At 43.0% G+C, this 22,661-nt stretch overlaps 1 protein-coding gene across 4 annotated transcripts; it reads left to right on the forward strand.

Moving 5' to 3' along the window:
• Nucleotides 1–111: 111 nt before the first annotated feature.
• On the forward strand, nt 112–22,328 carry LOC115620925 (baculoviral IAP repeat-containing protein 6). 4 transcript variants are annotated; one of them, XM_030514428.1, is made up of 34 exons: nt 112–564; nt 1,168–1,478; nt 1,536–2,574; nt 2,638–3,363; nt 3,530–4,388; nt 4,449–4,669; nt 4,730–4,951; nt 5,672–6,127; nt 6,255–6,669; nt 7,042–7,472; nt 7,543–7,775; nt 7,831–7,942; nt 8,017–8,060; nt 8,118–9,535; nt 9,601–9,875; nt 9,964–10,133; nt 10,189–10,716; nt 10,873–10,990; nt 11,149–11,208; nt 11,427–12,211; nt 12,276–12,540; nt 12,617–12,843; nt 12,919–13,036; nt 13,104–13,334; nt 13,400–13,584; nt 13,654–14,192; nt 14,257–14,720; nt 14,783–16,207; nt 18,320–18,574; nt 18,650–19,276; nt 19,332–20,127; nt 20,191–20,665; nt 20,732–21,160; nt 21,293–22,328. In XM_030514428.1, the coding sequence occupies exons 1-34, from the start codon at nt 351–353 to the stop codon at nt 21,800–21,802; spliced, it is 15,183 nt and encodes a 5,060-aa protein (XP_030370288.1). In that variant the 5' UTR covers nt 112–350; the 3' UTR covers nt 21,803–22,328. The 4 variants fall into 4 exon arrangements, with proteins under 4 accessions (XP_030370288.1, XP_030370289.1, XP_030370290.1 ...); XM_030514429.1 differs by lacking the exon at nt 11,149–11,208 and having other exon boundaries at nt 8,017–9,535; XM_030514430.1 differs by lacking the exon at nt 5,672–6,127 and having other exon boundaries at nt 8,017–9,535.
• Nucleotides 22,329–22,661: the final 333 nt, after the last annotated feature.

Consider the following 22,661-nt stretch of genomic DNA (forward strand, 5'->3'; position numbering starts at 1 on the left):
TAGTAGCGGTTTCTTACAAGTATCACAATCAAAAAACAAAAAAAAAATACATAAAAAAACTCAAAAAATTATTAATAAAAAGTTGCACCACTGCACTCGATTGTGAATAACAACAAATACCCATATGCAGTTTTGACAATTGGTCTCGCGGCATTGTGAATGGCGCATCTGTCATCTGTCAGAAGAAAAACTGGTGGCAGAGCAATAACGAGTCCCCGAAAATAAATTGTGTTCATATTTTTTAATTGATTTTGTGAGTTTTTGAAACCAGCAACAGGACACAAACAAGTAAAAAAAAACAAAAAGGGAGACACATTACAACATATACGTCGCGCGCATGTAGTTACAAAATGGCTACGGAGCAGCGTACTCTTAAGCAAGACGGCTATTTGGATGTGGGCGATGACAATGATGTGCCTGGTGGATTTCCTCCATTTGAGATGCGAAACATCCTTTATCATCCACATTTAAACGTATTGTTGGCGTTCGGCGTTAATAATTTAGTAAAAGTTCTGGATGTTAATTCGGGCGTTATTCTGCAGACTTATCAATTAAGTACAAATGGTAAGTCGAGCGAAAAAATTCCCATTGCTACACATATGTACACATTCACAGAATCGCACAAATTGCGTAGAATTTTTTAGCTGTGTGTGTGCGTGTAAATTAAATTTGCGTTTTCGGGGAAAATTTTCACAAAAAATCACTACATTTTTCAAGATCCTTCTCTTTTTGCCTATGTATCTTTTGTTTTGCAATTCTCATTTGTGGCAAGGCTGTTGACTAGTGCCTGCACCCCCTCTCTGACCCTCAAACCAGTGTCGCATTTTTTTTTTTGCAGGGTTTTCTGATAATGCGTGCGTATTTGTTGTTTCAGTTTTGCCGCTAAAACTTTTAATTTATCAATTACGCAGTAACTAGTGCCTATTCATTGACACTTTACTCTTCTGTGTGTCTTCTCACCAAGTGTCTTGACATAGTTTTAGACTCATTTATAATTTAAGCTGAATTACTCATTGAAAATTGCATTCAACTGCATCCGCATCTGTTCTATTGCATCCGGTGTTGAAATTGTAATACAAATGGTGTGTGTGTGTGTATGCCAACTCAATGGAAGCTCCTTTGAAAAGTGACATGTTCGTTCAATTTCTGTTTTATACTCTCTTTTAGCTGGTACTTTTATTAATGGACGCTACATGCCACTGCAAGATAAAATCTTGTTCTGGGATGGTCACAATCTAGGACTACGCGGTGATTATAATGGAGTTTTGCTGCTAGACACAATACTCCAGGCACCTATTGGTCAAAATGATGAATACATAAAGCTCGAGCTTGTACTATTGGACGCGATTATTTTTCAGAACTGCATACACGACCTTGAAAGCGAAGGTCTAGAGTGTCCTGCGGACATTAGCAACGAGCTGACACAGAAAATTAATCAAGCACAGCTAAATTCAAAGAAAGGGTTCAAGGCACAACGCGTAGGTCTTTTATTTACGACAAATGTGCGCATTTTTTAAATATTTTTATTTTGTTAGTGGAACACAATTTGTTTGGAGGTTCCCTATTCCAGTTTAAAGCTGGTAGCCAACAATGTCGTCATATTGCTTAAACGTCTGGAGCGCCACATTCCCGTTCTAGCCATAGCTTCTGCCATTAACGAGCGCCTCACGGACATGCTACAAGGCTCACGCGTGCCTGACTTTGCATTGAATTTCAACAATTTCCAGCGCGTACTCATGCACTCGGAGGCGATACGTCGCCAGACTTTTGAGAAATGGCCACACATGGACTATAAATGGGCCTTGCCCGATCAAATGGCCCAAGCTGGCTTTTATCATCAGCCCTCAGCAACGGGTGAAGACCGCGCCATGTGTTTCACCTGTAATGTGTGTTTGGTGTGTTGGGAGAAAACAGATGAGCCCTGGAGTGAGCATGAACGTCATTCCCCACTGTGTCCCTTCGTCAGGGGCGAATATACACAAAATGTCCCACTTTCTATCACGTATGCGACCAACCCGGCACAGACATCTCCCGGCTTGGGTTTCGACATAATTTCCAATAGTGATTATGCAAATGTACTCTGCACCAGCTGCACAGAAACTGGTGAATTGAGCGTTTGGAGCATTGAGCGTCATCTAAAGCTGATGCATACAGTTCATGTGCCCACATTGTTGAAGGATGTATTCGAGGAGAGTTTCGAGTGGGCGCGTGTCACAGCCATTTGTGTATTACCGAATGCTCGGGCGCGAACTCGAGTCAACTATGTCTATTCGGCTAATTATGGTGCTGGAGGAGCAGCGCATTCGGGTGGCATGCGAAGCAGTGATAAATTTGGTGGCGTCAATTCCCAGCATATAACCTCAACTTCGACACTGCGTGCCGGCGTCGTAGGCTCAAAGATTGTTCTTGGCATTAGCGTGCGTCAGAGTAGCGGAGAATTGGCCCTACGTATGGTGGTGCTCAATATAATAGAAGTGGATCGGTATAGTGATTCGTCTGTGAGTATGAGCAATGATAGCGGCAGCATCTGCAGTAGTCACCAATTCAAGAAAACATCGTCCCACTTGGGTCCCAGTAAGTCAACATAGAAATTTATCTTATTAAGTTATCTTCTAATATTTTCATTTGTCTTCTTAGATATAACTGAGGCCAATGTGATTATTTCAAGTCATGACTCCAAAGACGATGACAACAAATCCTTTACACCATATGAAAAATTCGCCGATGGATTTGATAGCAATGGCTTTGTATCTGCATTGATGACCTCCTACAAGAGTCATGCAACGGCCCATGGTCCTGACAATACTTCAGCTCTCTATGATTTCGACTTGTCTACGCTGTCTCACATGTTGGAGCCATCGCTTGATGATCCAACTGGGAGCATTATGTTAACCTCCAATACAGTCAATGTCGGCAATAATCTTCTGGGAATGGACAATGATATGGAGAAGCTTATAGAGGAAGCGTCCGTGGTACAACAGAATAATAATAACAACAACAATAACGACAGTCCCTCGCTTGGTGGTAGTTCCAGCAATAACAATAATAATTGCAATGGTAGTGATAAGGCGATAAGGCCACCGTGCGAAGAAATCGATTGCGTGGTCGAAAGTTGGACGAGCGTCAAACGCATGAATTCTTTATCGAGCACCGACGGTGGTGCCGCTGAGAGTGCAAACGGACCTCTTCCTGACGTACAGGAGATTGTAGAGATTGCCGAGATTATACCAACCAGCCCCAAATGCAATCAATTGCTTGTAAAACTACAACGTACCAAGGCGCCAGAAACAGAAGCGAGCAAAATTATTATGGCCACCGTTGAGAAGGAGGACGAGGTGGACGTTGATGAGCACATGGAGACAAGTAAGTGATTTCAAAAAACTAAAAGTAAAGTCAAACTGGTTTTTGTACCTAAGACCTTAGCACGGTAATTCTTATACCAAGTACAAAAATCTACACATTGCACTTCAACATATTAATACTCTTATGACTGACTCACTATTATATGAATTCATTATTTGTGTTGCAGATGACAACAATGCCGAGTGCAATGTGGCAGCACAGCTTCTTCTTTTTGATTATGACGATACACAAATATCCAATGACTATACGCTGGCGGTGACTTTCAGTCGTGCAAAGAGCCCTAAACAACTGTGCATACTGCCGCCGTTTAATCATGCAGAGCAAAAGGAGACGGGTGCCATTTGTGTGGTGTGCAGCGATGGCAGCGTAGAGATATATTCGTTAGCCGACTTTCAGCCCACACATATTATTGAAGAGGAGGGCGAACACTTCGAGGCTGTAGTTTATTGCCGCAATCTGGAACGTTTGTGCTGTTGCTCTCGCCAGGGCGTCATGCTCTTCTTCTCACTAAGCGAAGGCGACAATGATTCTGGTGATGAGATGCTTGAAATTGAGGATGATTGCAGCACAGCGCTGATTCAGGCTAATGCAAGTATTGACGTGACAGTGACGGATGCCGCTAGAGATGGCGCAGGTGCCGAACCGGTAAACCCAGCGAAGGGCGAAATCACCACCAACATGAATGATGTGATAACAATAGATGTGAGCAATACTCCAGCCACAGACAGCGGGAGTATAGCGGCGAGTTCTAGTTCCCAGGTGCAAACGTCGCCTTCGACAATGTCGATATTGGCTAATAATAGCAATTTGTTGGCCAATAAGACTTCTGAGCTGACGCTTGAAGATTTACGAATCTTCTACGCTCTTATACAATTCGACGAAAAGCTCACTGTCTACTCGGCCGAAGTGCCCAGTTGCTGGAATGATCTGGGACAAGTGCAGAAACAACGCAAGCAATCACAAAACTTGCGACATGGCGGTGATGACCGCGAGTTTACACACACCTGGCGTTTACACAATGACGCGTAAGTACAAGTAGAGATGAGTTATCACTTGTAATTTTTAATGAAATTTTATCAATGCAGAACCACCTGGGATGAACATATTATCGAGATAAATTTGGCACAGCCTGTGTCGCTAGGTCACGTCGATTTAAAGTTCACGGTCTATCAGCAATGCTCCAATCCGGCTGCCATTCAGGTAACGTTGCTCAAACAGAACACAAATGGCTTTGGTTACCGCATGAAGGGTGCACACAACAATTACAAACCCAATGTCGTTGACGACAACATTGATCTCACCTACGGTAAGCTAAAATTTGACCAACTGCTAGGAATATCTAATCCGAAGTTGTCTGCCTTTTTAGTTGCAAACGAGAATCCAGTGCTCAGCGAGGAATATCTACAGGCGCACAATGCTGAGGTGCTGTCCGGACCTATTGAGTTGTCCTCCTGTATCGATCTATGTGATCAGGGTGGAACGGCTACACTCACGTCGCCAAAATTGTTTAAAACGCGATCGCGTAATTTTCTCCTACACATCAAAACTGTCGCCGATCCATCGAAGGATGGACAAAACAAAACTCGTGGTATGTAGCAGTAACTGTAGCCATAATTTATGACATTTGCCTTTGTAACCTGCTTTATCAAATACCCTTGCAAGAGAGGTATTGTACATTTTTCACAAGATTTGAAACGCTATCAAAATCAAATGACCTTTTCAAGTGCCGAACACATTTGTCTATTTCTTATTCGTGTCCGATTATTCATTCTTTAGCTATGCACAGCGGTGGCTTTACTCATTCATTAATATAAATTGCCATAAAAAACAATAAAAATATAGAAGAATGGCTTTTAAGATGTATCCCCAGCGTGAAGCTCAATATAGTATATGTACAATTCAATGATGAGATTAAATCTGCACATAGAGCGGATAAGCTGCTTACAAATTAATAAACCAACCACTTTGCCTTTCTGAGCATAACAAACTGCACAGACAATTTGCGGATATAGGTGTTGTTGGGTCTTTAACACACACATACTTTTGCAAATATTTGGTAATTTGTTTCATAACCTCGTGTTTAAACATAATCGATGAGGTTATTATGCATCATTTCTTAAAATATTCTTTTTTTATAGATTGTTTCTTAATTTATTTTGTATAATACGTATCTATATATGCTTCTGGAACCCAACAATGCTTGCAAGGGTATTATTTAGTTGTGGCTTAACGAATATCTTACTGTTAGTTTGTTATTTGTTTTTGGTTTGGTTTTTTTTTTATTGTTTTCCTAACCCCACCATTTCAGTTGCATTACCTGTGCCGCATCATAAGGGGTCCCATCAAGTAGAAGATTATATAAATGAAAACGCCCAGTATTGTGCTCAGCAATTGCAAATTACAAAGATCTCAGTTCAGAAATCAATTAATAAGAGTTGTGCCACACATATAAATGTATTAGAGCAGATTAAGAAACAAATACTAAAGCAGCCATCGCAGAAATTTAAGTCAGCTCTCATTACCATACCTATGTCACATTTACCGCCATGTGGGTGGCAGCAACATCAATCAAGTGCGCAACAACAAAATGTGCAACAATCATCCATTCACCAATCATTTTCGCAACATCCTCATATGCAGCAGCCATGTTTGTACCAACACAATTTGCATCAACACCATGTGTACCAATCGGTGTTGTTGCCATTCTCGGTGTCACAGCCGTGGCAGGCTCCTGATTTCAAATTGCCGGGAACAGTGGCTCGAGGTACTTACATGTGTTGTTTGGCTTGTTTATTGTAGGCGCTACCATCGCTAACTATTAATGCACCTATCGCAGATCACTGATTGCTGATAGTTTGGGACATACCATTAATTCGTTTATCATTTTATAGGCTGTGATTGGCTGCATGAGATCTCCATTAGTGTGCGTGGTGTAAAGACGCAGAGTCGGGTCAGCAATGCTCGCATCCAACGCATTGCTATGCTAGATAGCAATGGTTTGCTCGAACAACTCTTTCGATTAGCCAGCAGTGCCGATTCCTCACCACTCAGCAGAAATCTGGCGCTCGATGTGCTCAACTGGATCTGCTTCATACGTTTAAATCGTTTTCGTTCGCCGAAATCGGAACGGATCAAGGAACAAATCAATAAACAGACGGCTGCCAACATTAATGATTTGCTTGCTCAGCAATTCGAGTGCATTTGCTTGGCCGAGAAGCATATCGAGTCGATGTTGCGTAACTGCATCATTTACAGTGAACGCACCACAGCGCATAAATGTGTCAAACTCATTGTCACACTGACAGAGTAAGTGCCAGTAATTAAAATTTGCAATTTATATCGATATTTGAAAAGCTGTTAAATGAATAATGCTGATTCGAAACAGCAAATTATTTGTAGAGTCTAATCCCGAACTTCGCTCGTAATTAAAATTAGTTATTTCATCTCGACTATGAAAATAAAGAAAGCGCTCCACGTTTTACTTAATTTATTTACATTAATCATTATCGGTTACCTAATAGTGCATAAATTAATCTCTTGAATATTGGGTTAATTTACCGCGACAGTATTCATTCAGCAGCAGGATATTTTAGGTCTTAGATGTTTTTTTTTTTGTATATCTACCTCAACTTTTGTTAATCTCATCTCTACCAAATGAATTGATAATTGTTCCTTCAGAGGCGCTGCCAATTTGCCGATTGAGCTGCAGAAGCATTCAACGCTGGACAATACTATAAAGACGGCCATATCTAATACCTTTAATGAAATATCTCAAGCTGACTGCGGCAGCGTTGTGCGTTGGTATACCATGCTGACCTGTGCCACCTCCACAGCCGAGTCACACAACAGCATCTCCGAAATGGCCATAAATTTGTTAAAAGACATCGCTAACGAGATTGACAAGCGCTGGGATCCATATTGCGCGCTACTTAGCACACGTTTTGGTCTCTATGGCTTTCCATTTGAGCCGGAAATATTTGATTTTGATTTCCCCAACACCAACCGGAACGGCTCCAGTGCTTCACCAATGGGCGTGAGCAGCGTGATACGCAGCAGTGCGAGCATTTTGCCTGTGACTACTCTGGACATTAAGCGTTTAAGTTCAATAGGTGGGTATTTATGGCATATGCAATATAAGAGCCTGTTATGATTTAATGTGTTCTTTTTTAAAACTCACAGATGGTGTTGATTTCCGCACATTTCCACATTTAATACGTGGTAAGAGTATCAGTAATCAGATGCGGGGATTGTTGGAGGTCGTGCAACTACACTTCACCTGTGTCCAGACCTCAGAGGCTACACGCGTCGATAACATAGATACAGCTAGTGGTACTGGAGCATCCAGCGTCGTTATGGAAGATGTAATGATGATGCCTAAGCTAGTGGTGGCAAAAGAGAAGGATGAAGAGCTGGTATGAAAGGTGCAGCTTATATTTTATTTAAGGAATTACAGCTTACACTTTGCAGCTTAATGATCTGGTTAACGATGTGCAGTGTCTGGTGGAGGAAATGAAGGACAAGGATGGAAAAACTGCCTTCGATACCTTCGGCATGGTAAATGGATTTAAGGATAAAACCTGTAAGTATTGTGGTAGTAAAGAATGTATTTCCAATGCTTAACGTTAACGTGACGCCGCTGCTTTACGTTTTTAGCGGGCACGTCGCTTACAGAGCTGGAGCACGCACTTAAAGAGGAGGTGAAAAATGAGAAAGCAAAATTTGATAATCTTAAAATATCCAAATTTTTGCCTCAGCTAACTCTTTGGAATACCTACATACAGAAGAAGTTCGGCATGAAGGAAGATATCGATTATATAGATCTGACCGATGTAGATAATTGGGCGGAGCCGCACTGTGGGCTATTGCCGACCAAAATGTTCAATGAGAATGAATTGCCACCCCAATTAAAGAATATATATCTACAGCAGGACAGCCAAAAAGTCCCTCAACCCGCTGGAGTAGGAAATGATGCAGGGGCAGGGGAGCAGTATCCTGTCCAGTCAGCGACATCGTCAACGACTGTCAGTGATAACATTCCCGAGACTGTGGAAGATGATGATGCTGAAAGTGAGAAAATAATACAAAGTCTTAATGCCAATCCCAGCCAGCCAATTGCTTGGCATAAAATAATAACTCCTCCCCCCAAGCAAATGGCCGTTATCGATCGTATGCATTCCGGAGCTCGCCGCTTCGTAGTGCTGGACTTTGGCCAGCCCACAATGCTAACTGATTTGATCATACCCGCCTGCGACGAGCTCACTTCTCTTACTATTGATATCTGGTGCTTTGATGAAGACACCGACAGCATGCGTTTGGTTCAAGTGGCGGACATACAGACAAAGACTTTGGTACTTAGCGATATGCAACCGCCACCGATTTGCCGCTATCTTAAGATGACGATCATCGGCCGCATTGGCATGTCCTCGACCAAATGTAAAGTGCCCTTGGGCACCTTTTTCGGGCATCCCGTCATTTTGGAGCACGATGGATATGGCGATAATTTAGCGCGCTACACCAAGCAACCACTGCAGACGCTACACGCACATATCAAGTCGCTTAATTCCCTCTACGAGGATGTGCACTGTCGCTATAGTCTGGCCAGCTGCAAGCTTATGGAATTGATGGCGCCAATGCGCAACAGCGAACTGTCCAATGTCGCGCACTTGCAGGCGTTTATCAACAAGCAACGCGATGAAGAATTGAGCGGCATCGAAAACAACAACAAAGTGGTGACACTCTATGAAGAATGCATGCTCTTACAATACCAGATTAATGTAATACGTAATGTTGTGTCACGCTTGGAGCGTGCAGTGTCTCCCTCCTTGCGCAGCATCGTGCCGCCAAAGTCGCTCCTTGCCACCGACGAAAGCCTGCGCCATGCCTCACGTGACAAACTGCGCGTTCTCAGTCTCAGTTTGGTGGAGGTGCTGCTCCATTTCTCCATTGAGTATGGCATCAAGAATATTCTACCTGGACATCAACGCTTTAATGTTGCTACAGCCAAAATGTTGTTCGATTCGCTCGTAGTCTATGGCGATGCACAGCTTCAATTGGCCACGTGTTCACTACTTGTGCGCATGTGCTGCTTCCAGTCTTGGTGGGGCGAGTTCTTAGCCGACACATTTTGCAGTCTGTTCTCTGCACAAAACTGCAAGGCATTTCCACAGGATCGGTAAGAGTCGGCATGCCACATACAAGAAAAATGTTGTGTGACTTAAAATTGTTCTGGTTCTGCAGAATCTTCTTCCTGCTTACCTATCTCGGACGACGCAGCATTGCCATGGGCACATGTCGCTCGATTGTTATCGATGCTGTGCTAAAGACACTGGCGAGACTGCTTGCACCAATTTCCCCTCATTACAACATCATGCCGGAGGAGCCAACCACTTCGGCCAGGGCAGCCGAATTCAACACCACTATGGGCAACTCATCGGACTTGCAGTTAATAACATGGCTATTGTTATTCTTGTCAGTTTGCTTGGACGATCACAACAATGATCGCAAGGATAAATGTAAGCGGTTAACATTAAATCAAATGCTGCGATTTTCAAATTATTAAATTAAACCATATCTCACTCTATTATCTCTTCACATCTGCAGCAGCCACTCGCTGGGACTTCATGAGCTGCGAAAGCGACTTTACTAAGACACGGCACAGCAACTCCAGCAAGCAATTGCGATGTTTTAAGAAGCGTATAATACAACAGAATAAATACTCAATACAACCCTACACCGATTGGGGCAAGAAGATCTACATGATACAGAACGAGGTAAGAAAGGTCTACAAAAGCAGCTGACAAAAATTCACTTTATGTCCTTACACAGCATCCTGGCATATTTATGGAGCTATCGGGAAAATCCAAGAGCTGCGGAATCAGCAAGGGAACATCCAGCATTAATACAGCTGCCGGCAACAACACTGCCAATAAAATAACCGTCGTTTCCGGCAGTAGTTTCGGTAGCAATGCGAGCACCAGCAGCAGCTCCACCAATACTTCTAGTTCAACCCAAGGCAAATCGGTATCCACAATATCTCCCAAGCAGCAGGACTTTGACGTAGCCGGTGATGGGGATAGCAATTTTGACAAAGGACTGAAAGCGTTGCGTATGGAAAACATTAAGGTTGTCATACGCGGACTCTTTACGCTGCTGCTTGAAATGGACTTTGATTGCAATATGGATCAATTTTTGCTTACCTGCAAGGTAATTGCGCGTCTGGTGGCTGCTTGTCGACCGTCGGTGCAACTGTCTAAAATCGTAACAACAGCGCAACTCGAGCAGCTTGTACGCCTAGCCGTATGGAATGATCAGCAACAGCCTTGGGCAGTTCATGCGATCACTTGCCTTTTACAGGTATGTTCCCATTCTCCTTTCAGTTCTATAAGATAAGTACCAGAAGTAGTTTAATAGCTGTTATCCTGAATAATAGTCAATTGTGTCTACTTATTATTTTATAATATAAAAACTTTATAAAATATGGCAAACTCATGATTATGACTGAAATTACAGGATCTGTTGGACGCGGACAAACAATACAGGGACAACGATGCGACACCCACCAATGATAGCACACGTTCCATGGAGACGGCTGTGCAAGAGACGCGTGACATTTTTACAGATTTCTCATGTAAGTGTTGAACTCAAATTTTCAAAAACCATAAATTGTGCATATTGAGGAAATTTTTGCGCACGTTCTCGTTTATTTTCGACCTTTTCTGTGAGTTGCCTTGGTACTTGATCGTAGCGTGTTATAAAACCAACCACAAACATTTCTCATCTTTTTAGCCTCCTCCATCGCACAGGCTGTGTTTTATATGCCGACAGCAACTGAATTTCATCAGGAGGGTAAACAGAGAACTCCAATGAAAAACCGCTAATATTTGTTTAAAATTGACGCCATATAGATGCGTGGGGGGCTAAGAGTATTGCCTTTTCCTTGATCGTATTCTAAATGGCATCAATTTTGATTGCCTTAAACCTTAACCCCTTTTTCTCCAAACTTTAACGTGCCTCTGCTTTTGATTTGGCTTCATTTTTAAATCCCCAATGCTTCGTACTTGCAGCTGTAAAATACAATTATCTACCCTCGCTAATTGAGTGCGACGACACGGAGTTTGATGAAATGCTAAACGATATCGACATGATAGAGCGCACCAAACCCATCACCAAAAAGGAGAGCAACGCATTGTGCAAGAGCACCTTCAATTTCTTCTGCAAGTCTATTTCTATTGCTATGGATTCACGCCTTGAAGTGGGTCTGGATCTGCATGTGGAAACACAGTTGCGCCGCTTAACCAACCGCACATCTCTGGACTTGTACTCTTCGTTGCCGCAGGTGATCACAAATGAGTTTATCACCACGCCTACGGATGCCGCACCATGGCCGGAGTTTCTAACGCAACTGTGGTCTGGCCCAGAATATAATAGCGGCAATACTTATTTGATGTTCAAGAATGTCTTCGACACCATCCTAGCCGATCTGCACTACGAAGATACGTGGGTTCATATGGAGCAGGTGCTTCACATGTGGCTAACGCTAAACTGCGAGCTTTCCGAGAAGCCCTACACGTCGGGAATTACCCAAACGGATGTACCTAAGATTCCATTTGGTGCGAACGCTGTTCAGGGATTACTTCTTGCTCTGGCCTGGCACAATGACATCAAGCTGCGCACCTGGTGCTTGGGCTTTGAGTGCCTATTTCTGGCTTGCAATTCGCTCCCCATTGGCGACGATGTCACCGACTGCATTCGAATCCATGAGGTTATTGTGAACGATGAGAACTTTGAGAAGATGCTTATGCGTTTTTTCTCTGGCTATGGCATGACCTCATTTATTACAAATCGCTGCGTAAGTATTGTGGTCCAATCTGATCATCACATTTTAGTCATAGCCACCTATAAATTTATCGCAGGCCGGTCCCACCATTTGCAAGCACTTGCACGAGCTTTTACTCTTGCTGCATAGCAAGAGTGAGAGTAGTGGCGGTCTTATTGCTTCCAAACGTCGTCTTAAGGACATTTTGTTGCATGTGGTGCTGCAACTTGTGCAACCTGGCGGTGCTATCAGCAATCAACAGGGGCCTATCGATGGACAAAATCAGCTGGTGCGCGACTTACTTCTAATGCCCAACGACAAAGGGGATCTCAATATTGCGCTAAAAATTATTGAGAGTGTTTGTAAGTGGCCAGCTTGAACGTTAAAACTAAATATTCAAAAATTATCTACCTTCCATGCTTATTCTTTGTCGCATAGCATTCTTGGTATACAATAATATTTCCAATGGAGAGAAACTTCAGTGCCAACGGACTAATGATAACACTAATGCGGGTAACAACTTTAGCAATCTCTTCGCTAATGTGTTGGGCTCAGAGAATCCTAACAAGCAGAGTTCTATTATTATATCAGACAATTCACTGATTATAAACCTCCTGAAGTTATCATCGCACTTGGTGCTCACAGAGATGCCACGGCAGCCAAGTGTAAGTGTATACTTTTTAAAGACTTTAAAGATAGAACTCTATTCTTATTTCCAACATATCACATTAATTTTTTAGGAAGTAACCATACCAGAAGAAGAGGAATTGTCCAACCAAAGTCAAACGGATGAAACTAAGGCGGAACAGCTAAATACCGAAGGGCACCGCAGCAAGGTGCCGTGCATAGCTGACTGGGGTAAGACTTATTTATTGTCTGTTTTGTAAAGTTTTTTTCCTAATCAATAAACTTTATTTGTTTGCAGTGTTGCGACAATTTCCCACAATGAAGCGCCTGTTTGGCTCATTGTCACAATGCTCTACCAACGCTTTCACCATGATGACCTCGAACTGCTTCTTTTCCATGAAATCACAACTGGTGTGGGATGAACCGGTGACCTTTGCAGATGCTGTTTTCAGTCTAATGATAACTCTTAGTGAGAAGGCCTCAAATCCGCGTTTGGTTGTTGCGCCCATTTGTCAATATTTAGAAGAAAGTAAGCTTTTCAATTTTCCAATGCTTGAAGCAATGCCATGACTTACCTTTGAACAATATCTATAGCCACTGTGCAACGTAACGCGTCATTGCCCCGTCTGCAGCTATCGGAGCCATTTCTCTGGTACATATCGAAGGTGCTTGAAGTGACGGCTGCGGTTCAAATATTCACGCAGCTTGGTGGCATACAAATTATATGCTACAATTTGGTGCGCCTGAATAAGACGATTATCAATATGCAGCCAGGCTTGGTAAGCATTCGGTTTAGTTAGTCGAAGGAGCTCTGAAAAACTGAATCAGCGTTGTTTTGTTTTCATCAGATATCGCTGATTATGCAGCACATGACGCTCAATACGCGACTTAAACTGAATAACCAAGTGACCACCAGCACCGCCTGCAAGAAGACAGGAACCACGACGACCACTGCTCCAACCACATCTCAACCGCAACCGCCACGAACAAGCGCCCAATATGATGGGCTTATTAACTTTGCGCCCTTCTCGCACATTGCTTCAGAGAACGATGCGGCACAAAATGCCGAGGTGTTGATCTCAAATCCCAGTGCCACGCATCGCCGGCCACGTTCGCCGGCTTGGAGCTATATGTTTTATCCGAATGAAATGCACGTTGACTTGACCATTACCCTGCCCACGGCCATTCTGCTAAAAGAAGTGCAGCTGATGCCACATACTTCTAGTCTTGCCTCCTGCCCTTCGGCCGTGGCGTTGGAGCTGTCGCGAGACTATGGACTGGGATCTATTCCTGTTGGCCCGCCCATGGCCACTACCGGCTTAACCTGCATACGTCTGAAGCTGGCAAAGGCAGAAGTAGTAACCAGCATTGTGCTGCGTCTGTATAAGTAAGTGCTATCCCCTTATAACAACAACTTAATTTTATACATTTTGAACGTTTTGTCATTACAGACCTAAGGATTGCGGAAACGTGGGACTTGTTCAAATTGCAGTCTTAGGCCAAACTATTTTCGGCAATAGATCGCATGCGTTGCGCTCACAAGGAGGTTATTCCGGCACAGGCGTGAATTGCGGCTCCACATTGCCCGTAGCTGCATTGGCGGCGATGGATGCTGATATTTTGCCAGAGGATGATGCGTTTGCCAAGACGAGCATAGGCTGGGTACGTATTCTGTCGCGTTGTTTCAATGTTGCTGCACTGCAGGCGGACCAGAAGCTATCCGATTTGATAGCCTCATATCCGGCCGCTTATCCTGGCTTTTTGGAGGCTTGTTGCTCGCTGCTGAACATAATGCCCATGATACCAAGCTTAGCCCAGCAGCATTTGGAGACCATTTTGTTTAAGATGGGATCCTACAATCAGGAGCTATGTCTGCAGCTTTTGCGCACATTATTATGGCAAACGACTCCACAGGGTAAGTTGCCAGCCATTTCCCTAAATGGTAATTTTCAATAATTTCGACAATTATGCTTGCAGTATTCAAACTATCAAGCGATGCAATCTGTGATTTAATCCATGAGCTAGTTACCAACACCCCGGGAGATATAGAAGAAAAAATTCATGTCCTGCTCACCTGGGTCACGAGGTTGCACGACAATTATAGTGAGCAATCACGTTGCAATAATCCCCAGAGTGGTTTCGTTAAGGTTATTGCCTCGATATTATGGCATGTGCAAGAACAGCAACTAATGCCTGAGCTGCCGGAGCTTATTTGTCCAGGAGTATTCGAGTGCTGCTTTAATTGGATAAACACACTGGAACATGATGAACCGCTAAAGGCGAGCTTTGATTCGTTTATGTGTTCCCTGTGCTACATATGCCCGGAATTGTTCAATGAGCTACTGAGCAGGCTTGGTGTCAATTTACAATTGAAGGCTCGGGGTCTGACCGACGATAATAAGGTTCAGAACGGCAGTGCATGGTTTAAGCGTGAGGGTGCCGCAAATCTTCAACAGTTACTCGAATATCCAAGTTTTCTCAAGACGCTTGCCTTGGCTTGTCAATCGCCGTCAACTGTCTATCAAATGCTCGACTCTGGCCTGCCCAAGTTGCTGGCACATGCTGTTTACGAATACTGCAACTTTTTGCTACCACTTGCAGAAACGGTGTCCGGCGGCGGAGCGAGCAACAGTCAAAATAGTGCTGCAGCGTCAGTATCTCCGGCACCATCAGGCCGAACTACAGATTGCCTAACCGACTGTGACAAGGCCGACAGAGCAGCGAGTGCCGGTGGGAGCAATATGCCTCTTTTAACCAGTACCAATGTGCCGAAAGTGCTGGACTTCTTCTCTGATTGCTGTGCGGAGGGACCGATGCGTGATTGGCTAGGCACCATGCAGGGCTCTATATTCTGGAAACCACTGCTGCAGTTGCTCTGCAACACACACTCTTCGGATTTCTCAAAAACGCTACCTATGCAGCAGACATTTATTCGGCTGGAGCGTGCCACCATTAATTTTTTCACCCGTGTCAGCGCTTGCCATCCGACGAACCAGGAGGCGCTCACTTCTCTTTTGATTGGTGTCATTATATGCAAGCCACTGCGGCCTAATCAGGGGTCCGGGAATTTGCATCTGCAACACGTTCGACCCACTATTTCGGGCTTCACGCGTCAGCTTGTGTTGCAATTGCTGCTCGAGAACGAGCACATCATGGTTTCGGTGCGCAGTAAGCAGCCACTACACAGACGGGACACCTTGTCTATCTTCATGAATGCTACATCCTCCACATCAGCGCATGGAAACTCGACCGGATCTGCGGGAGCTAGTAGCGTCAATAACAACAGTCTTCCTTTGGCTGCCTCAAACCATCATCCGGCAAAGCGTTGCAGTGCTCACCACGTACTTTTCAACGTCACCACCAGCACCACGTGCCAGGAGATCTTGCAAAATTGCGTGTCTGGTAAGTTTTGAAAAATTTACTATTTAACTAACTACCTATAATATAAGTAGAGTTAAGCGATTGATTTTTATACCCTCCACTTAAAACGTAGAAAAGTAATGTAAGGTTTGTGCAAAGCGAAAAATGTAACAGGCAAAAGGAAGCATAGACTATGTACACTGGTCGGCACAATTATTTTGACGAACTGTACTCACGACTATCGGTGCTGGTTGTTTTTAGTTTCAAGGAATAACGGTACAATTTTCATACGGGATATAGAGTTCATAGCAACAACAATATGTAGGCAAAATATTTTGTCTATTACTCTTCACACCTTCTTTCTACAAATGACAATGTGAGTTGACTGCGGATTCAGGCACGGCATAAGTATTTTGACCAAATCTTTGTCGCCGTTTTCGCGCACGTTTTGTCAAGTGATACTAAAATAACTTTGCTGTAACCATTTTTGTTGACCTTTCAACATTAAATTCATTCAAATTTGATTGAAAAGTTATAAATACAATGGGAAAAACAGCAGAATTAAATTATGTTGTTAGAGCCTCAATAGTGGCGAAGTTTAATGCCGGCGTAAAACCAAAAGACATTGCAAATGAATATAATTTGTCGCGGCAAACAGTCCACTATCAAATTAACAAATATAAGACCCACAATGACGTCAAAAACTTGCCTAGTTCAGGTGCTAACCGCAAAACAACACCCATTGAAGATCGAGTCCTATTGCGGGAATTTAAAAAAAATATTCATTTAAATCCGCAAGCTGCTGCAGATCAATGGAATAAGTCGACCAAGACTCCAATCAGTGAGCGTACTGTTCGGCGACGCCTAAAAGAAGAAGATTTTAAGACATACAAAGCGAAGGACATACCTTACATATCAAAGGTGAACAAGCTCAAAAGATTGGCTTTTGCAAAGGAGCATCTGCATAAGCCAAAAGAGTTTTGGAGAAGCGTTCTATGGACAGATGAAAGCTCCTTTGAATATAATTCATCAAAAACAAAGATTTTTGTAAGGCTCCCACAGTTTCAAAGACAAAAAAATATCCCCGTATGTCAAAAAGTGAGCCATGGCGGAGGCTCAGTCATGTTCTGGGGATGCATTGCGTACAATGGGTTAGGTGATTTCGTTCCCATCATCGGCTCAATTAACCAGCAACAATATTTGAGTACCCTTAACGAAAACGCATTCCCTTCCGGTGACAGGCTGATTGGAGAATCATTTATCCTGCAACAGGATAACGCCCCATGCCACAAAAGCAAAATGATAAGAGCATTTTTAACCGATGTTGGTGTTACTACTCTGGATTGGCCACCACAAAGTCCGGACTTAAACGTTATTGAGAATGTGTGGTCTCTTGTAAAACGTAAAAGAAATGCGTCTTTGCATAAAACCGAAGAAGAAACTATTTCCGAAGTCACTTCTCTTTGGAAAGAGATACCATTAGAGGTCCTTCAAAATTTAGTGGACTCAGTTACAAGACGTCTTCAAAAAGTTATCGAAGCCAAAGGCGGGTATACATTTTATTAATCTACCATCAATTTCTTATGTTTTGTTTAGTATTAAGCTTTGTTTTTTTTGTTTATATCCATTGTCAAAATACTTATGCCAACCCATGAAAATTACCTTGATTTATAATTTTAAAAGTTCTTATAAAAATATATCCTTTGAATTATTTTTAAGTTTGTAATACCAATATGGAATTGAGAAAAAAAGTTTCCTTTGATATCTTAAACCAATAACCAGTTATTGACAAAAATGTATGATTTTCTTCTCGTCAAAATAATTGTGCCGACCAGTGTATATGTATGTTGTATTTGACAACACAACTTTTAGTGTAGTTTTATGGTTCGTAAAAGTCAAAAACACTGCACCACTGCATTTGTTCGCATTCTTCGTGACTATTTCGCAAAAAAACAAAGCCGCATATCGGTCCCAAATCAAGGTATTCGCCGGATTTAGCTTCTTGAGTCTGTTGGCTATTTGAGTTTAATAAAAAATGAACTTAAATTTTTATTCAATAGAAAAATGATTCATGAAATGTTAATACTTAGTTGAACGATGTTTTTCCCTATCCTATTATAGTCCACTGTAACTTATTATCTCCACAATCAACAGATCAAACTAACACTAGCAGTAGCCTGGTGAATGCAGCTGCTGCTGCCGTAGCTGCCCACAAGGCACATGATTCAAAGCAGGAAAAGTCCACCGCGAATTCCATTAATGATCTGCACAGCATGGATGCCAGTAGCATGGAATTCTTGACTGTTGGTGCTGCCGTGGCGGCAAAGGACAAACGCATTAAAGATGTTAAAAATCAAGCAGCTGTTAATAAGGATAAGGGCACCCAAACATTGGGTGAACATATAGCCAGTAAGATTGACTCTTTAACTCTGTAAAGTAATGATTGTCAACTAAGTTTAAATCCAATTTATCGTCCATTTGCAGGACTTTTTAATGTGGAGGAGTTTTTGCAGCAAACTTCCAATATTATCACGGGCTCTCAACTAGTCATTCCCGATCATCCGGATATTGTATTGGCAGGAGATGCAACCATTTCACAAGTTTTGTCCACATTGCAAGATGCTGGGCAGTCGCTTTCTACACCTTGCATAACACTGGATTTAGTGCCAGTCCAACGTTGCACTGGCGGAGAGGCCACTTCTGATGTTAAGAAGACTAAGGCTTCCTGTACAGAGCCATTGCCATCGCCGTTGCAACGCTTTTCAAACAGCGGAGGTCTGTCGCTGCTTGCTCACTATTTGCCGACAGTATATCCAGACAGCAGTGGGCGAAAGACACAGACCGTGGTTCCAGATAAGGAGAAGAGCCCGCTTTTGTCCGACTGGGTGAAGTTGGAGCCCAACGATGAAATCTACGAAGACCTGGAAGATCCTGTGTGCGAGCCCACAATTAAGCAACAGGCCACTGTTAGCTCGGTGCCGCCACATTCTCTAGCCGCTTTTGGACTGTTTCTGCGTCTGCCCGCCTATTCGGATGTTCTGCTTCGTGACAAGCTACGGGCGCAGTGTCTGCTACGTCTAGTGCTCGGAGTCACGGGCGATGGAGAGGGCAGTAAGTGGCAGGAAAATATTCAAGTTAACTTTACCTAAATACTTCGTTCTTACAGATGACATATACAGCTTGCCGCTGGCACCGTCATTGCCAACTCTGCCCTTCGAGGTATTCCGCCAACTGTTAGACAGCGTGCCGTTGACAACCGACGACGGTGTTTTGTTGCGTCGCGTGGTTATTGAAGTGGGGGCCATGCATTTAGTACTAAATTGCTTGGGAATATTCTCGCATCAGTCGCACAATAACAAAATCGGTGTGATACAACCCGAAACACCAGCGTCCGGCAGCAATGGAGGTGGCAACGGCGGTGCTTCTAAATCGACAGAGGAGCCCCCCACAGGACCCACACCATCGGACGACAAGAGTCATATGTATTGGGCTAAGGGCACTGGTTTTGGAACCGGCTCCACCACTCAGTCCTGGAATGTAGAGCAGGCGCTGCTTCGTCAAAAAAGTGAAGAGGAACACGTCACTGTACTGTTGCAGGTTTTATCCAGCTACATCAATCCTGGTGATTGTATCCCCAGCGAGTTGCATGGCGAGGACATCTTGGCCTATCACGAAGTGCGCGATGTTACGCACGATTTACCACCGCTATTCCAGTCGCTGCTACAGCAATCTTGCCTAGTACCTGCGCTCAGCTCCTATTTGCGTAACGATTCCGTACTAGATATAACCCGACACATTCCGCTATACCGTGCCATATTAAAGCTGCTTCGTGCATTATCTCTGTCCAAGCAGATGGTGTCGCTTCTGCAGCCATTGCAAAGCTCAAGCGAGAACGCTCCACCGATTGTCGAGCTACTTAAAAACATGAAGATGTGTGTGGACACCTATGCCAGGCGACTCAAGTACGTGCTAGGGCTTGTTCTAACCACTACATTTTATTTATTTCCTTTTTTAATACTTTCCAGGGTTAACAAGAAGTCAAACATCAAGGGTCAGACCCAACAACAGACTTTCAATATAGATGATGGCGATGACGAGGGTCTGGCATTACTCATACCCGATATACACGAGACCACAGTGCTGGTGGAAAAGACCACCGAAGCGGATGCACTGATTAATATGTTGGAGATGGACGAAGATGGCCAGAATCAATTGGACCGTAAGCCGTTGAGCAAATCGATTGAACAACGTTATCTGGAGGCTATGAAAAAACTTCAGTTTGATACATATGACATGGTTGTGGAGGCAGAGAACAATGGCTTCCGTTTCGTAGTGTCTCATCATTTCGAGAAAATGGTACGTCTTTCAGGTGATCGCTACCACCCGTCGCGCGTTAAGCGATTGGCCCAAGAGGCCGTCACACTCTCCACCAGTCTGCCATTGTCTTTCAGTAGCTCTGTATTTGTACGCTGTGATACGGACAGGTTGGATATCATGAAGGTAAGTGAGCAGTTGTTGGTTTTTTTGGCCTTAAACTCATATAGTTTACTGTGCTTTTTGTTGTAGGTGCTCATAACTGGCCCGGCGGATACACCTTATGCCAATGGTTGCTTTGAATTTGATGTATACTTCCCGCCTGACTATCCTAATTTGCCCATGTTGATTAATTTGGAGACCACCGGTCGTCATTCTGTGCGCTTCAATCCTAATTTGTATAATGATGGCAAAGTCTGTCTGTCGGTATTGAATACTTGGCATGGTCGCCCCGAGGAGAAATGGAACGCACAGACCTCCAGTTTCCTGCAGGTGCTTGTATCGATACAGTCTCTCATTCTTGTCCCAGAGCCGTACTTTAATGAGCCGGGCTTTGAGCGCAGCCGAGGCACACCCAGCGGCACGAACTCATCCCGCGAATATAACAGCAACATTTATCAGGCTTGTGTGCGGTGGGCCATGCTGGAGCAAATTCGCAATCCCAGTCCCTGCTTTAAAGATGTAAGTGTCCAGGATAATCTGTTATTGTTATCATATCTTATCACCATAACAGTTTTCATTGGCATTCGTTTGTCGTTTGTCCAGCTTTCCGCTATTATTTAAACTATATATTCTTTTTAATATCTGCCGCAGATTATACAAAAGCATTTCTGGTTGAAACGGGAAGAAATTTGCACACAAATTGAAGGATGGATAGACGAGTTAGGAAAGCCGCAGTATACCGAGCGCTCAAGTCGCACCATATCCTTCAATTCGATGGTGTTGCGCCGTCACTATCGCCATCTCCGCGAAGAACTGGCCAAGCTTAAGCCACCACAAGGTCTGGAAGATCTGGAGAAGCCATTTAATCCTGTAGCCTCGCTACCACCGATGGATGTGTCAGCAACACCATCATCCACCAGCGCCACTAACGCCCAAGTGGGCACCGATGATTCAGGAGTGGTGCCGGAAATGAATCTCGCCTCCGAGGAGCATCCTATGCTGCTCTCGCCCACTGAGTTTTACAAGGATTTTAAAACAGATACTCCACACATTACCATCGGAGGTGTGGACGCGGTTATCGATGACGATGTAATTGAAATTCTTAGTGATACTGAAAACGAGGGTACCATGTGGCCAGAGAAGGATGATGAAATATCTTGAACACAATTGGTTGCTCCTGTTCCTGCGTAATAAAGACAGGGCAGTTTATTAAACACGTTTTAGGTTTCGTTTTTATTTGATTTAATTTTTAAAAGAGAGACTGCAACAAAAACTTGGTGTGCTTTACTTAAAACAAAATCGTAATAAATAATGTTAATTTAAAATTCACGTAAAATATCAACAAAAACACAAAACACAACAGCAAGCGTTAAACGATAATTGTGTAATTTACATTAGCAAACATACATTACGTGTAAACATTATATATTACACATAGAGTACTTTTTATAAATGCTTATATAAATCTACTATCTGAACTACTACTATATTATAGGCAAGCATAATTTCACACCAATTACACAAACTGCAACTTAATATAAACAACCACAACAAGAACACCACCAAAACTAAATTAAAGTGTATTAAAAATATGTAGCAATTTAGTTAAAGAATTTATCGTAATACGCAGCGTTAATTTTATTACAAAAATAAAAAGGCACATATATTTGTTTCCCTCCCAACAAAATATATTTATTTATTAACTTATTAAAGCATAATTACAAATCAAAATCTAGCTACTCTTACTTTTTCAATTCCAAAAGCAAACCTTTACACAGTTACTGTTCTCTTACTATCATTGGATAAATATTGTTGAAGTAATACAACCTGAAAGCGAAAGATATGTATCAACGTCTCGTACTAAGTGCTCAAACATCGTTTATCAGTTGCTGAACCCTAATCTTTATGATCAGCATTTCGACAGCTTTACGGACTGCATGTGCGCGAAATAAAAATGTTAAGTTTTTATCTTAGAATTCCAATTTTCATTCTAATATTCCAGAAGAGAGCGACATGGTGT

The sequence above is a fragment of the Scaptodrosophila lebanonensis genome, unplaced genomic scaffold, assembly GCF_003285725.1.
Source record: "Scaptodrosophila lebanonensis strain 11010-0011.00,11010-0021.00 unplaced genomic scaffold, SlebRS2 tig00000024-arrow-pilon, whole genome shotgun sequence".
Classification (NCBI taxonomy): domain Eukaryota; kingdom Metazoa; phylum Arthropoda; class Insecta; order Diptera; family Drosophilidae; genus Scaptodrosophila; species Scaptodrosophila lebanonensis.

Excerpts from the sequence above, each read along its gene's own strand:
- LOC115620925 (XM_030514428.1), top strand. The coding sequence starts at position 351 with ATGGCTACGGAGCAGCGTACTCTTAAGCAAGACGGCTATTTGGATGTG. Across the intron at positions 9,876-9,963 it reads CAATGATCGCAAGGATAAAT|CAGCCACTCGCTGGGACTTC; the intron begins GTAAGCGGTTAA and ends TCACATCTGCAG. Across the intron at positions 14,721-14,782 it reads ATGGCAAACGACTCCACAGG|TATTCAAACTATCAAGCGAT; the intron begins GTAAGTTGCCAG and ends TTATGCTTGCAG.